At 37.3% G+C, this 15592-nt stretch overlaps 1 protein-coding gene and 1 long non-coding RNA gene across 2 annotated transcripts in view; one reads left to right on the top strand and one right to left on the bottom strand.

The window, feature by feature from the left end:
• Positions 1-15592, top strand: part of adam9a (ADAM metallopeptidase domain 9a) — a gene marked incomplete at its 3' end in the record, with an annotated part of 58073 nt that overhangs the window by 4988 nt on the left and 37493 nt on the right. Inside the window, 1 exon segment of the mRNA NM_001004678.1 lies at positions 7335-7432. Within this exon segment, the coding sequence (NP_001004678.1) occupies positions 7335-7432 (98 nt within the window).
• Positions 4479-10536, bottom strand: LOC147842854 (uncharacterized). The gene is made up of 3 exons (XR_015498556.1): positions 8733-10536; positions 5307-5674; positions 4479-5062 (listed from the first exon to the last, which is right to left on the bottom strand). It is a non-coding gene; the product is annotated as an uncharacterized LOC147842854 (long non-coding RNA).

The raw sequence follows: 15592 nt of genomic DNA, 5'->3' as shown, positions 1-15592 counted from the left end.
ACAATAGCTGCACCTTCAGCAAACCTCCTAATACCTTCAGCACAAGGACTTTTATTATTATTATTTATGAGATGAAAAAATTGTTGCATCATATAAAGCAATAATTGGTGCCTTTCCAGTAATACACATTTGTTGCTCTACAACAATGTTTCACGTGAACATTACTGAAAGCATGTACTGTAATTTAACGTTTGCAGCACGGGATGCGCATCATTCATTGATGTACGTTCGAATCATTCATGTTTTTGAAAGCGTGAATGAAACCGTATGCTGTTCAGCCTTAAAGACCATGCGCTCAGCCTCAAAGACAAGCAGAGCACACACATCTAAAGTCATCTTAATGTGAGCGTTTTCATGGTCAAATAGGTGTCAAAAGGCGGTGTTTCGTGATTATTCATTTTAACCCTCATTTATGTAATAAACTATTTTGAGTTGAATGAATTGAGAGTCATAAGACATGTGAAAGAGAAACCATAATCAGAACTGTACTACTCTTAAAGTGACAGCGCTCAATATTCCTGCTACCGACTGTTTTAATCATTCAAAAAACAAAAGGAGAAAATCCCTCACTGCTCATGACTGAAGGACTTTTGTAGCTATAATTTTTTTTACAGTGAAGATGCTTAAAGCACAATTTGTTTCATACTCTTATTCTATTGTATTTATTTCTCTTTTCTTATTTGCAGGGAGGAAAATAACTGAATATAAATAGTTGAATTTAGAATTATTAGTCCTCCTAAATTATTAGCACCCCCCCCCCAATTTGCGTTTAATAGAAAGATTTTTTTAACCCATTTCTAAACATAATAGTTTTAATAACTCATTTCTAATAACTGATTTCTTTTATCTTAGCTATGATGACAGTACATTATATTTTACTAGATATTTTTCCAAATACAAGCATTCAGATTAAAGTGCGAGTCAAATGCTTAATTATAAGCAAGTCATTGTATAACAGTAGTTTCTTCTGCAGACAATTAAAAATATGTATTACTTTAGGGGGCTAATAATATTGACCTTAAAATAGGTTTCAAAATGTTGAAAACTGCTTTTATTCTAGCCAAAATAAAACAAATAAACCTTTCTCCTGAAGAAAAAATATTATTTTTTTTAGAGATTTACTGTGGAAAATACCTTGCTCTGTTAAACATCATTTGGGAAATATTTATAAAATAATAATAATTATAATAGTTAATTTAAACTAATGATTTTGACTTCAACTGTAATTGTTTTGAATAATCATGATCACAATTATGACCAAAATAATCATGATTATGATTTTTTCCATAATCGAGCAGCTCTACTATTCAATCATATAGTGAAATTGTGTAGATACAATAAATCGCATTATTGTATCTCAGAAAAATAAAAAATTGCAATGCCCGAATTTTCTAATATCGTGTAGCCTTAATATCAATTGTTTACAAGTGAGTTTGTTTCTAGCATGATTCACTGAAGTTGATACCAAAATGTGTACATTTATTACATGCTATCATATTAACACATCATGTAATTAACATGTTTATTAATTTATTCCTAATTCCAGATATACAAGTAACTGTTAATAAGAAATTGCAATATTAGTATTAAATTAATGTGTATATTTGTAATCCTAACTAGTCACTGCTGAATTACTTGATATTAAAAAAATACCAATAAAGAAGTTACACAGAAGAAGTTAGTTAGGCTTGCTTGATAGTGGTTACATTGAATTAATTCTTTTATTACATTGTTTACTTGCAAGTGAAATTATTATGTGAAATCAGTGTGGCATAATATTGCAAAATTGGTGTTATTTCTCTAGTTCCCGTTAGAGAAAAGGTCATTGTCTATTGCTGGAGAAATACATTTTTAAGCTGTCACGATTTAGCAGTGATGATGTACGCTAGTCTTTCTCATGGAGATATCTTATTTTGATAGAAAGGAATGTTATGTTTGGTCTGCATATACCTGCCCGGTCTGGCTGTGTGTAGGTTTAAGAAGCTTATGCTGTTCAATAATAGCGTATTTAGGCTAATTCCGAATTTTCTCCTTGCCCTTGAGTCTTAGGAGTCTTATATTAAGAAGAACAGCATGAAAAATTTGTAGGTGTATTTGACACAAATTTTATGCAGTCCTGTAGGCTGAGATCTCTTCACTTTTTCACAGTTTTAATTAGGATTAGGGTCAGGACACTTTCTTTGTTAAGTGAGCTTCTCGCTCTGTTTCTCCCTCGCTCTCTCTCTTGTACACTTTCCTGTACACATGCACAATTTCAACACAATATTCATGTGACTGTGCTATCAAATACCCTAGAATGCTTACATTTGCATGATCTATTTTAACAAGTCCTAACTCGAACTTCCCTACACGCACACACACACACACACACACACACACACACACACACACACACACACACACACACACACACACACACACACACACACACACACAACAGGTCTTGTTTCAAGACAATATTGAAAGTTTCCATGACATAAGAGCACGTATACATGATCAGTTGGCAAATATTGGTTGTTGCTAGAATGGAGACAGCTGTGGCTGAAAGTTAACGAGAATAATTTATAGTATTTATTAAAGTTATTGTATAGTTTTTATGATTTTTTTGTAACATTTACCCCTTCCCCAACTCTAAAGCCAACGCTCACAGTAATTAAAAAACAGTAATTATACACAGTATTATTCATATTATCTATTAAATGACCCGTTAAATTTAATTTTATTAACTCCCACCCTAACCCAACCCTCACAGTAATGTAAAAACAATAATTTTACAGATTGATTATTTATATTGTTTATTATAGTACCCATTAAATTTGATTTTATTAACATCTACCCCTACTCTAACCCTAAACCCAACCATCACAGTAATATAAAAACAGTAATTATGCAGAGTATTATTCGTATTATTTATTAAATTACCTATTAATTGTATGTATTAATGTCTACTCCTACCCCAACTCTCATAGTGAAACAAAAACAGTAATTATGCAGAGTATTATTCATATTATTTATTAAATTACCTATTAATTGTATTTATTAACGTCTGCCTTAACCACAAACCAATATCCAACTCTTACAATAATGTAAAAACAGTAATTATATAGAAAATTAAGCATATTATTTATTAAATTAACAATTAAATTGTATTTTATTAATGCCTACCCCAACCCCAACCCTCACAGTAATGTTAAAACTGAATATACAGATTTATTATTCATATTATTTATTAAATGACCCATTAAATTTTATTTTATTAACATCTACCCCTACTCTAACATTAAACCTCACAGTAATGTAAAAACAGTAATTATGAAGAGTATTATTTATATTATTTATTAAATTACCCATAAATGGTATTTATTAATGTCTTCCCCCACCCTAACTCTCAAAGTAAAATAAAAACTGTAATTATACCAAGTATTATTTATAATATTTACTAAATTACCCATTGAATTGTTTTTTATCGACGTATACTCCTACCCCAAACCTCACAGTAGCGTAAAAACAGTAATTATACAGAGTATTATTCATATTATTTATTAAATGACCCATTAAATTGTATTTTTTTAGCGTCTACTCTTACCCCAAACCTCACAGGAACAGAAAACAGTAATTGTGCACAGTATTATTAAATGACCCATTAAATTGTATTTTTATTAACATCTACTCCTACCCCAACCCTAACAGTAATGTAAAAATAGCAATTATGCAGATTATTATTCATATTATATTCCGTCTTTCGGATGAGACGTTAAACCGAGGTCCCGACTCTCTGTGGTCGTTAAAAATCCCAGGATGTCCTTCGAAAAAGAGTAGGGGTTTAACCCCGGCATCCTGGCCAAATCTGCCCACTGGCCTCTGTCCATCATGGCCTCCTAACCCTCCCCATATCATGATTGGCATATCATCACTCTGTCTCCTCTCCACCAATCAGCTGGTGTGTGGTGTGCGGTCTGGCGCAAAATGGCTGCCGTCGCGTCATCCAGGTGGATGCTGCACACTGGTGGTGGATGAGGAGATTCCCCCCCATTGTGTAAAGCGCTTTGAGTGCCCAGAAAAGCGCTATATAAATGTAACGAATTATTATTATTATTATTATTATATTAAGTATTAAATTACCCATTAAATTTTTGTTATAATAATATAGATAATTTTTATTAACGTCCGACATGCCACAGTGCCTGTGATCACAGTGTAGCTGTGGCCTGATGTGCAGCCTGTCAGCTGGCCCGGAGTGCTCACATATTGAGCCTTTTGAGCTGGGAATGATGGGAATCTTTGAAGCAGATGCAGATAAGTGGCTCTCTGAGAACTTTGTCTACATTTTCAATAAAGGAACCAAGAAAATAAACATTTTGAAATGTTCTCTCTCATGTCCCCTTTATCCTTTTGGGGAAATCAGCACAGGAAGTCTCATCCAGCTTTCTAAGCAATGAGGACTTAGCAGCAGGGTTCCCACATGTCATGGAATTTCTGGAATATCATGGAATTTCAACAGGTCTGTTCCTGACATTGAAAGACAGGGAATCTTTACGTACGAGTGGGCGCAACCATTGGAATCTTTTTGGCTCAAGATTTTTATACATTAAAAATATCACTTGATGTTGCAAACATCAAAAATTGCAAATTTTCTCATTCGATTCTTCTTTTTATTTATAGTCATGAACACTTTTTTTTGTAGAGCAAGTAGTTTGATAGTTTTCTGTTGTTTATTATTCCATGTCATTTCTCCCATAGACAACTGGAAGTTGAAGTTCTTAAACCATTGCAAAAATGAGCACACTTCCACATTGTAGAAAGGCCCGTGCACACCGAGATGTTTTTTTGCTCGCGTTTTCCGTCAATGTTTAATGCCTCGTGACTAAATAAAGGGTGCCAATGTGATCGTGCCCATCAACGCACAACATGGCAGGTGCTAAAACGTAATTTTCATGCTCGTTTTTTTGTTTTGACGCACTGCGTCAAAGCCTTTTTCACCAATAAGATTGGCACTTTTGTTCACGTGCATGGAGCTGCTGAAGTTACAGTAAACAGCACTTGGAGGCGCTCAAGCGCAAAACTGTCAATACGGCCGCACATTGAAAAAGATGCCCAGAGGCAATATGAACGTGGAGCTGCTTATTGCACTGGTAAACCAAAATCATTTCTTTATCGCTAGAGCTGGAGCTGCTACTTGAACCATCCATAACAACAAGCGTGTCAACTTTGCCTTCTTCTGTGTTACAAGCGGCTGTCAGAAGCTTACATTTTTCTAGCACCATCTAACGTCAAGGAGTGATTTTGCATACTCTTCTGCTCGACACCAGTGAAAATCACTTGGGTTTGAATCTGGAAAAAAGTCTTGATAAACGCAAATGAAAAGTGTCCCGGTGTGTATGAGCCTTAAGAACCAGTCTAAAAAAAGAAAAAGAAAAAGTCTAAAGTGCATGACACAAAGCGTTAAGGGCAGTCCGAATCCACTTTTGCTATTTTAAGGACGAAAAAATACGTTTTGCGCCCTGGCACATGCTCTTACAGGGTTGTACTTATTCTTTTAATGAGTTATGGGTGTGTTTTGAGCATAACGTGCATTAAACCAATCAGAGTCTCATCTTCCATTACGTTTAAGAGTCAGTTCTGTCATGCCATGTTGCATTTGCTATTAACATGGCGGACTTTGTAAGTAGGAAAACTAAACGCTTCACTGGTGAGAAAACAGTTAAACAGACCATCTGCAGCATAAGGATAAAGAATAAGCCTCCTCCATTCGGCCTCTTTATTTTTAGTAGTGCTGTCCCCTCACAGGAAGAAGGTTGCTTGTTCGAGCCTCGACTTGGTCAGTTGGCATTTCTGTGAGGAGTTTGCCTGTTCTCCCACGTTCGTGTGGGTTTTCTCCGGGTGCTCCAGTTTCCCCCACAGTCCAAATACATGCGGTATAGGTGAATTGGGTAAACTAAATTGTCTGTAGTGTATGAGGGTGAATGGGAGTGTATTTTGGAGTGTAATTGGATGTTTTCCAGAGATGGGTTGCAGCTATAAGAGCATCCGCTACGTAAAAAAATATGCTGGATAAGTTGGCGATTCATTCCTCTGTGGCGACCTCAGAATAATAAAGGGACTAAGCTGAAAAGAAAAGGAATGATTGAATGAAAATAGCAACACGTCAACAATGCGCCTTAACACACCTCCTTTTTAGACTGGAACACCCATGAGTCCTCAAAGTGGCAGTAATTATTGCTGCACAGTAATTGTATTATTGTAATACTATAAAAAATTATTCTCATTAATTTCCAGCCGCAGATATATCTAGACTTTACCACAAATACAGTGGTAAAGTGCCTGTGATCACAGTGCAGCTCTGGCCTGATGTGACCGTCTGTCAGCTGGCCTCATTTGGAGCTGAGAATGATGGGAATCCTTGAAGGTGATGCAGATAAGTGGCTCTCTAAGAATTTTGTCTACATTTTCAGTAAAGCAACCAAGGAAAAAAACACCATAAAATGTTCTCCCTCATGTCCCCTTTATCCTTTTGGGGAAATCAGCACAGTAAGTCTCATCCAGCTTTCTAACCAATGATGACTCAGCAGCAGGGTTCTCACAGCTCAGAGAAATTCTGGAATATCATGGAATTTTAACATATTTGTTCCAGACATTGAAAGTCTCTATCATATTAACCATAAGCCTAATTATACTCTTAGATTTGTGTAAATTTATAATTGTTTAAAGATTTAATAAATGTTATTAGGTTAAAGTTTAACGTTATAGGCCAACTGAAAAGATCAGGCCTGTGCAGTGAATAAAGCAATTCAATCAAACTTTGTTTCACCATATCTGAAACATATGCAACAGAAAAACATGCAATTTGAAGGTATTTTTTCCTTTTTGTATGCTCTTTATAGGCCATGGAAAATCAGCTTTTTAGTCAGTGAAAGTCAGGGGAAGGGCAGGATACCCTAATTATGAAATGTTCTTTCTCCCATGTCCTCTTTATCCTTTTTGGGAAACCAGCACAGGAAGTCTCATCCAGCCTTCTAAGTGATGAGTCAGGAGCGGCTGGAAAACTTCAGCTTCCTGAGGTCTTTCCTGAGGTCTTTGATATCCAACGCTGCAGTATTTTATTACTGGAGCATTTGGCACTTGAACCAGTCAACTGCACTCACTCTAATTACCCATGATTACAGTAGAAGTGCTTATTTACAGATAAGCATGTTGAAGTGAGAGGAGCAATAGATGGAGAAATAGACCATAACTGCTGGTAGATTCAGTGCAGGTTTTCTTGCTTGGCTTGTGTAGTTCATCATGTTGGTTGTTATGGGTAGACTATATTGTGACTGAAGTGTCTCTGTTTGTAGTTTCAGTAACCCAGCAGACGTCTCAGCTCTCTTCATATGAGGTGACGGTACCGAGACGCATCAGCAGACAGAGGAGAAACCAGGACAGTGCAGATAAGGTAAACATTTAGCGCTCTCTCTCTCTCTCTCTCTCTCTCTCTCTCTCTCTCTCTTTAGTTTCAAGCATTAAATTGGAAAATTATCAAAAAATAAAATTTTTGAGCAAGGTGCTAATGGTCCAATTCGATTCAATTATTTATGCTAAGCTTAGATAAAAGTGACACCTAAATGCATTTAGAAATGGTAAAACACAACCGTTTACCTCTTGGTGACTTATAAAATGAGCTTATTTCCCACCCAAAAAGTGGAGTGTTTCTTTTAAGCTGTAGGGAAAGTAAAGAACTAAAAAGTTTTAAAGCCGTTTACACCAGGGCTATTCGATTAGTTTGTCATGGGGGACAGTTCTTGAAAAGCATCCCTAATGAGGGGCCAGAGAGATCTGACTTGCAATATGAGTGATGACACAACAGCAATATAAGTTGTAAGCTATATGTTGTATTTTTGGTCCTTTCTACCTTAACATGTTAATATGTTGTGTTTTGAAACTACATAACATCACTGAATGTACAATGTGGCTTTTTTTTTTACAAACATATTCAAATGTTGTATTTTGAAGCACAACAAAAGCAGTGCATTGCTTAAGTAGGCTTCTTCTACATTCAAACACATTCATATGTTATGTTTTGAACTGCATAACAATTAGGGATGTAATGATTATAGGTTTTGGTTTTACGATTATAGTCTGAAGAATAATCATGGTTTCACAGTTATCATGATTATTATGCATTTATAAAATTTAAAACACTACTAGTTTAGAAAATCTCATGAAAACTGCTTATTTTTTAAAGTGTTATTTACTGCTGCTCAGTTACCAAATACAGCACAATATTATTAAAACATACAATAATCCATTTCTATTTTGGGACTAATGAAAAAATGAAAAAAGTTTTTGATTTAAATATGAGTGATAATTTTACAATGAAAATAAATGACAAAACAATCAATCAATAAAAAAAGATAATAAAATGAAAAATAGTATTAGTCGAACGTTAATTTAAGCTATATAATAGCTAAGAATTGAAATAAACTTGGTATTATCTGCATTCATACATTAATTCATTCATTTATTTTCTTTTCGGCTTAGTCCCTTTATTAATCCGGGGTCGCGACAGTGGAATGAACCGCCAACTTATCCAGCACATTTTCACACAGCGGATGCCCTTCTAGCCGCAACCCATCTCTGGGAAACATCCACACACACTCATTCACACTCATACACTACGGAAAATTTAGCCTACCCAATTCACTTATACCGCATGTCTTTGGACTGTGGGGGAAAACGGAGCACCCGGAGGAAACTTACGCGAACTTGCGTGCGGAAAAGATGCAATATGTGAATGGCCTGCTGCTATAGTTAATACATGCTGCTATAGTTATGTGCGTATCGGCATAACTTTATTTAGTTGCAGCATTTTTGTTCCGAGCAACAAAAACGCAGCGTTAAGAAGCCTTTACAATTAGTTAACCATAATGAATATAAGTGCAGTTAATAGTGTAATTGACGAATCGTTGCATTCATTTTAACGATATCAGTGCATTGTACAAAAGGCCTTTTCTACAAACATATCCAAATGTTTTCGGCTGCTCTTGCCACTCACTTAATGTCGGGTGATTCACGCTCTGCGCAGTCTTCAACTTCAGCTTGTGCTGTATTAAACAGATGCACATCACTGCATAACTATAGCGACCATTTTTCGACTAAACTAAATTTATTTTTGATGTCTTGGTCACACTATCTGGAGGGCCGCCAATTGAATAGGCCTGGTTTAAAGTCTAAAGCTGTAAAAAAAAAATGTAAAAGATGTTCAGAAAGTTATTGAAAAAGTATTTTATATATTTTAAAAACAAAAATACATTTCTTTTGTGATTTGCTAAAAAGGTAGAACTGTTGCCAGTAACCTGAGGGTGAGAATTTAATTTTAATTTTGCACAAGAATGAGAAATATTGGGTGTAGATCTGGTCTGTCGTTGACCATATTATGTTTTATTATTAATTTATGTATCACATCTTGTTGTGTTGGATCCTTAACATGTCAAACTTCTTTTCTTTGTTTTGTTTTCCATTTTCCATTTTGAGTGACCTGTTAATTAATTTAGTGTGCTCATATCCATCCACAACAGCATTGCTTCAAAGACAAGGCCACAGGAACCATCTGTCTGGCACACACATCAGCGTGGGTGTAGTTATTAAAGATCTGGATCATGCTGAGAGACTCAAAGCATCAGCATGACACAAGCATACACACAACACTCCTCTCACCTCTGTGGCATTGAAAACAGTGAGAGGATGAGTTTGAAAAGCAGATAATGTTACACCTATTGTAAACTTAGTGCAAAACCTTAATTTTAGGAACAAGACATTACATCTTAACTTTATAATATCTCCTTTCTTTTATCTATGCAATAAATGGCTGAAAAGGGGATCAACATCTTCTTTTTTGCATTGCTTACTGGGGCTTATAAGACATGGTTTGGCTCGCTGTTATTAACTGTTTACCTCTTAAAGTAGTAATGTCAGTGTTAAAAATAAAAAAAATAAAAATCTTAGCTTTTCTTTGTTCTACAATAGAGCGCGCTGATTGGTTCGAACCAAGTCTTTCTCATTAATTAATGCTGAAAACTCAATGACATTACATTGTTCCAGCCGGTACAGACATCCAGTCTCCATGCTGGAATTTACACAGTGATCTTATTGCCGTGACGCAGATTTTAAAATTTCTTTTTAAACCGGAAGAACGAATTTGCTGGAAATAATGCAAAGATAATTAATTTTTTACTTGTTAGCTAAATACGTGTGTCCTAATAGTGTTTTTAGCAGCGTGGGACATGTATATGACTGTCAACATCTCAAAAAATGTGTTTTAATGTTTCATGACCATATAAAGAGAAACAGTCTCATTGGGCTCACATTCAGAACTATTTCTTTCTCAGCTATTAAAGAATTAAACCATCACAGCCAGTCATAATCCACTGAAATGGTATAAAAGACTCATGCAATTTAAAGCTGCATAATATATATAAAATATATGATAAAGGCTGCGCTGAGTGCCACTGGCTCATAATCTTTGAACTGAGGCAGAGCACAGCGCACAACGACTAAGCTATTAGCATCAACTCAGGCAATGTCTTATTTCCTCCTCTCAGGCAATTGAAGTTACATTAGGTAACCCGAGACGTTCCCTTTCAAGTCAGTCTCTTGACATTGCATTTTGCCACAATATAGGGATCACATAAAATCCTGCCATGTTAATATCAATTAGGGGTGGGCAATATCAGTGGTCCCCAACCTTTTTCTAACTGCGGACCGGTCAACACTTGACAATTTTACTGTGGACCGGGGGGTTGAAATAATAATAATAATAATAATAATAATAAACGTGAATCCACTAAGCACTCATATGGAACTTTATTAGCACATTGCTCCAACATTACAAAGCTATTATAATATTAGGAAGTAATAACTTTATTAACACATTGCTCCAACAATATAACATATTATTACATCAAAAACTGTCCGTAACGCTAAATCAGTGGGAGCCTTGAGCTCTTTTTTTTGCAACGAGATGGTCCCATCTGGGGGTAATGGCAGAAAGAAGATTGCCGGAAAGAGCACGTGCACGTCTAGAACGTGTTGACGTGAGACGTCTGCTTTAGCCAATCAAAACAGTCAGACGCATTCATGTCCGCGCGGTTTATGAGAATAAAAGCCTTTGAATATTTTTCCAGACACATTTAGCTGCTAGAAATTAGTCAAATAACGTTTATATGTTCATCTTAATGCCAACCGTGTAAATAATTATCAATAATATGCTTATAATAAGCCATTGTTTGTTTACCTTCAAGCTTTGTGTGTGCCCGTGAAACAGCCCTTGAATGCAAGCACACACACATATCATGTACATCTCGACATGCGAAAGTGTTTCTTTATATGTTTTCATCGAAGTTGTTCACAATACTGATCCATCCACAGAGTTTGTGATGTAGTCAAATGTTTCCAAATACAAGCCCAGCCGTTTAGAGCTCATTTCTGGTTAATGATGTCAGAATTACCGGTATTTTGAAATGGATGTGTGAATGCCGTAACGTCCTCGCCTGTTTGAACAGCGCTTTTTGAATTTACCGGTAAAGTAATTCTGGAAATTTTCCATATATTTACTGGTATCACTGCGTGAAAGGGGGGCTACTGACACCCGAAGTGTGTTGCTTGTGTCCAGTCTACTCCTTTGCCTTGTTTTGGTGGCTGTCACTGCAGAAAACCCCGCTTCACACAGATAGGATGTTGGAAATGGCAACAGGGTTTTCAGCACTGTGTTAGTGATCTCTCGGTGTTCTGCCATGACTTTAATCCAGAACACCGGCAGAATTGTTGTCTCGAGCACTGTTTAAGGCAGCCGTCATTTGCGATCTCCAGCAGTTTGTCTTCTTCTTGCACGGACATGCTGGATTCAGCTGGTTTGTTGACATGGGTCACGTATCCATTCCTTGGCCGTTTGTGGGTCCTTTGAGGTTGGGAAGTAGCACTCAAACTCCTTTAACAGCGAAGACTGATTGGTGCACCAGCATGGTGAGTGAGGGCGCAGGCTCAGTCTCACACAAAATCCCAGCTGATGTTTGAAACATGTCCAAAATGCCTCTGTTCACGCGCCGTCCCCACAAATCCAGTTTGGCTTTAAATGCAGCTACTTTATCTGCAAACTTAAAGATAATTAATTTTTTTGCGGCTCGGTTCTGAGGTCCATGGCCCGGGGGTTGGGGACCACTGTGTTATAGCACCTAGTTTGATTAACGTCATCGTGTCACCGTGCTATCCACATTTCATGTAATTCCGGGTGTTTTATTCCTAAATTGTTGACTTTAACTGCAGTTTGGCACTTTCATTCAAGGACGTTTCATTCATGCCCCCCATGACAAACGAGATATTGGATGCGAGGAACTGCTGAACCAGTGTAATTTTAGTGGAATTCGATATGGCACGCCGAATGGGAGAAAAAAAGAAACCTCTGCATTTTTCTGTAGATGCGGAGACTCAGTAGGTTTAGTGAATATCACCTAGCAGCCATGTTTGTTTAGACAGTAGTAGTTTGATTTAGGTGTTGTGGGAATTTAAATTTATATAGTCTAGTTCCAAATTGGCAATAATCGGTAAATAACTAAAAGGTTATATTGTTTGGTTTTTAGGGTGTGACAGACCTTAAAATTTCTTGGTTTCCTGAGCCCTGACTGTCTCCAAATTTATGTAATTTGTTAGTGTCCATTGTCTAACAAATAGTCTAGCCGGTCAACTGGTCGAACGGGTTCTGTCTCCAGAATACCATTTGCACACTCTATTTTCATGCTAAAATATATTGTGAATGGGTACTTATATGCTGGTGAGATCGGGGCTGGAAAGGCAATTTACCCTGCCGACAACAACACTTCATTGCATACTTTGTTTTAGGGTGCTTTCACACCTGTGAATCGATTCATTTGTTCTGAAACAGGGATTACAATTGTTTTATTGTTGCTCTTTGCTCTTGGTGTGGTTCATTTTCACACAGCAACGGACCAAAAGATCTAAAACAAGTGACGTGTGAGTAAACTCTCCTCACATCGGTCAGCGTGTCAGGGTTTATTTTGCAGAGTCCCACTCAGCTGTCAGGGTAGGTGGTGGTTTGGTGGTGTTTGACAAGGTGCACGCGATGTGTTTGAAGAGTGAGGAGGGATGCGTTGGGGAGGGGTGAGAAGGGTGCGCGACATATTTGAGGAACGGGAGGGAGACGCATGATTTCCAGGAGATTATCACTCGTTTGTGGACATCCGGGAGTCGCTGTCCATTTGCGGGAGACTCCCGAAACTCCAGGAAGACTTGGGATGTCTGGAATGACCTCCCGCCCTACTCATAATTCTCTCTTCATATTGCCATATGCCTATTGCATATCCATAAAACACTGTGATATAACCTAAGAAACCCACCACATCCTGAATAACCCTCCACAACTTATTCTGTCACCATTATATTTTACAGGAAAGCATAAATGCTTTTATTTGTTTGATTTGAATGACACACCAGCCACCCAAGCCATAGACTTTTCTCTCTGCTACCCTCAGGCAGACGGTTCCGCAGCATCCGGTCACGCACCAGCTGGCTGAAGGAAAGTTTTTTCCCTCAGACTATCAGGCTGATGAACACTTAACACACCCCACACAGACAGACTCTTCCATACCCTCACTGCACACCATCAATATGTAGCATGCACTGCACTTTAACCAATCCATACTTGAAACAATACTGCCTACAACTATGTGGACACCTATTCATTTTACATATCGCTGTCCATCTTACATTGTCGTTGTATTTGTACTGTCTGTATTTTGCACTGTCGTTGTATTTTGTACTGTCTGGAGCCATTACCTAAGCTTTTCACTCATCATAGCATACGTGCTGCTGATGATGTGACAATAAAAGTGATTTGATTTGATGAGAGGCGATCTCTCTGCCATCGGTACAAATTTAGGATTTATCCTTGGAAAAAAAAAATTATTAATCTGCAGGTCACGTGTGTTCCGAATCGTGGGTTGTGGTATGTATGAATCATGGATCCCCCCTAATACAAAGTCATTGTAAATGTAAAAATAAAGGTGAATTATGCGTCACATGTGACATGCATTCAGCATCATACATACCATGTGGTAATTCGCCCCCATTTGAGCGTTTGCAGTGACTTGCGTGTAAATGACTCATGTGAATACTCAATTCTTCTTTTGGTGTGAACCCAGCATTAGAAATGTCTCTAACAACATGTATCTTGTTAGTCATTCCATATTTTGCCAGTTTGACTATAGAGAGTGATTACCTTTCAGCAACATTAGATTATTGCAGTAGTTGGTACAATGCAAATCCACTGAACTCAATGAACTCTTCCTGATATACCTGACCATTAAAGTTTGTCCACTAGTTAGAATCAATACTATGAGGCATTTCTCATCTGTTAATGATGCCACAAACCAGAATTATTCATAAAGATATCATTGTCTTTAAACTGACAATTATATAAAATATCTAAGTAACCTTTGGTGCTAAAAATAGCATTGCAAATTCACAACAGTCCTGAGGGGGCAGTCTTTCCCAAATAAATTTAACCAGGACGTCATCGACATTTGCTTTAAGATTTAAAGGGCTAGCATTGCACCAGACCCCTGTGAGTGGTTTTGTTTGAAAGTGTAGAATCTATATTTTATGCACATATGCATCATTTTGGTTTTTATTCTACTGTACAAAAAGTTTTTTACACTTAAATACTAAGGGTGTCACGATCCTCCAAATCCTCGATTCGATTACATTTTCGATTCTAAAGGCACGATTCGATTTTCGATTATAAATAATTAATTAATTAATAACGAATTAATTATTAGTAGCCTACTGTTTAAACTACCTGACTTGCATGGTCTTTGTTTTACCCATAAACAAATCATATAGTAAATGAATGAATGTAAGTTACACACATAATTACCACCTGTCAATGACTTTTTTTTTGCGGGACTCGTGAATAGGCAGTGATCTGTGTCCTTATAGTAGCGTCGGTAAAAAAGTTGCACAACCAACAGAAACCAGCCAACAGTATCTGAGGTGTTCGCTAAAATGACTAAGTACTTGTGTGAAAGTAAAAGATGGAAGCAGTCTACTGACTCGCTGACTGCCTTGACCCGCTGTCTCGAGCACATGACAATGTGTGTGCGTCTGTGTCTGTGTGTGAATGAGTGTGTGGGGTCACGTGATGTGCGTTTTCAGCGGTAGTGAGGAAGGAGGGCTGCTCAGAAATGCTACACGCCAGTGTGGATGTGGATCGTTGTCGTTCTAAATTGCCATTTAAAAACAAAGACCTATTAGTGTAAACAGGGCCTGAGTGTGTATTTTTCGCAAGCGGATTTGCAACGGGGGAGGGCGGAGGATTGCGATGCACCCATCGTCTATCATCCCAACCGTAATACGTACATAGGAGAGCTTGCAAACTGTGTTTTTTTTTGGTCGACAACACAAACGTTGTTAACATAACTCACTGGAAATCCAAAATGCTTACACACCGGCAACTTCATTGAAAGAGGAGAGGGTTTAAGTTCTGTCGACAGGTCTCCTGCGTCTGCAGTTTACCAAACACTTTAGCAAGCATGTTTTTTTCCCG

Source organism: Danio rerio, chromosome 8 (genome assembly GCF_052040795.2).
Source record: "Danio rerio strain M-AB ecotype USA chromosome 8, GRCz13ab, whole genome shotgun sequence".
Classification (NCBI taxonomy): Eukaryota; Metazoa; Chordata; class Actinopteri; order Cypriniformes; family Danionidae; genus Danio; species Danio rerio.
This window is presented reverse-complemented; position numbering and strand designations above follow the sequence as displayed.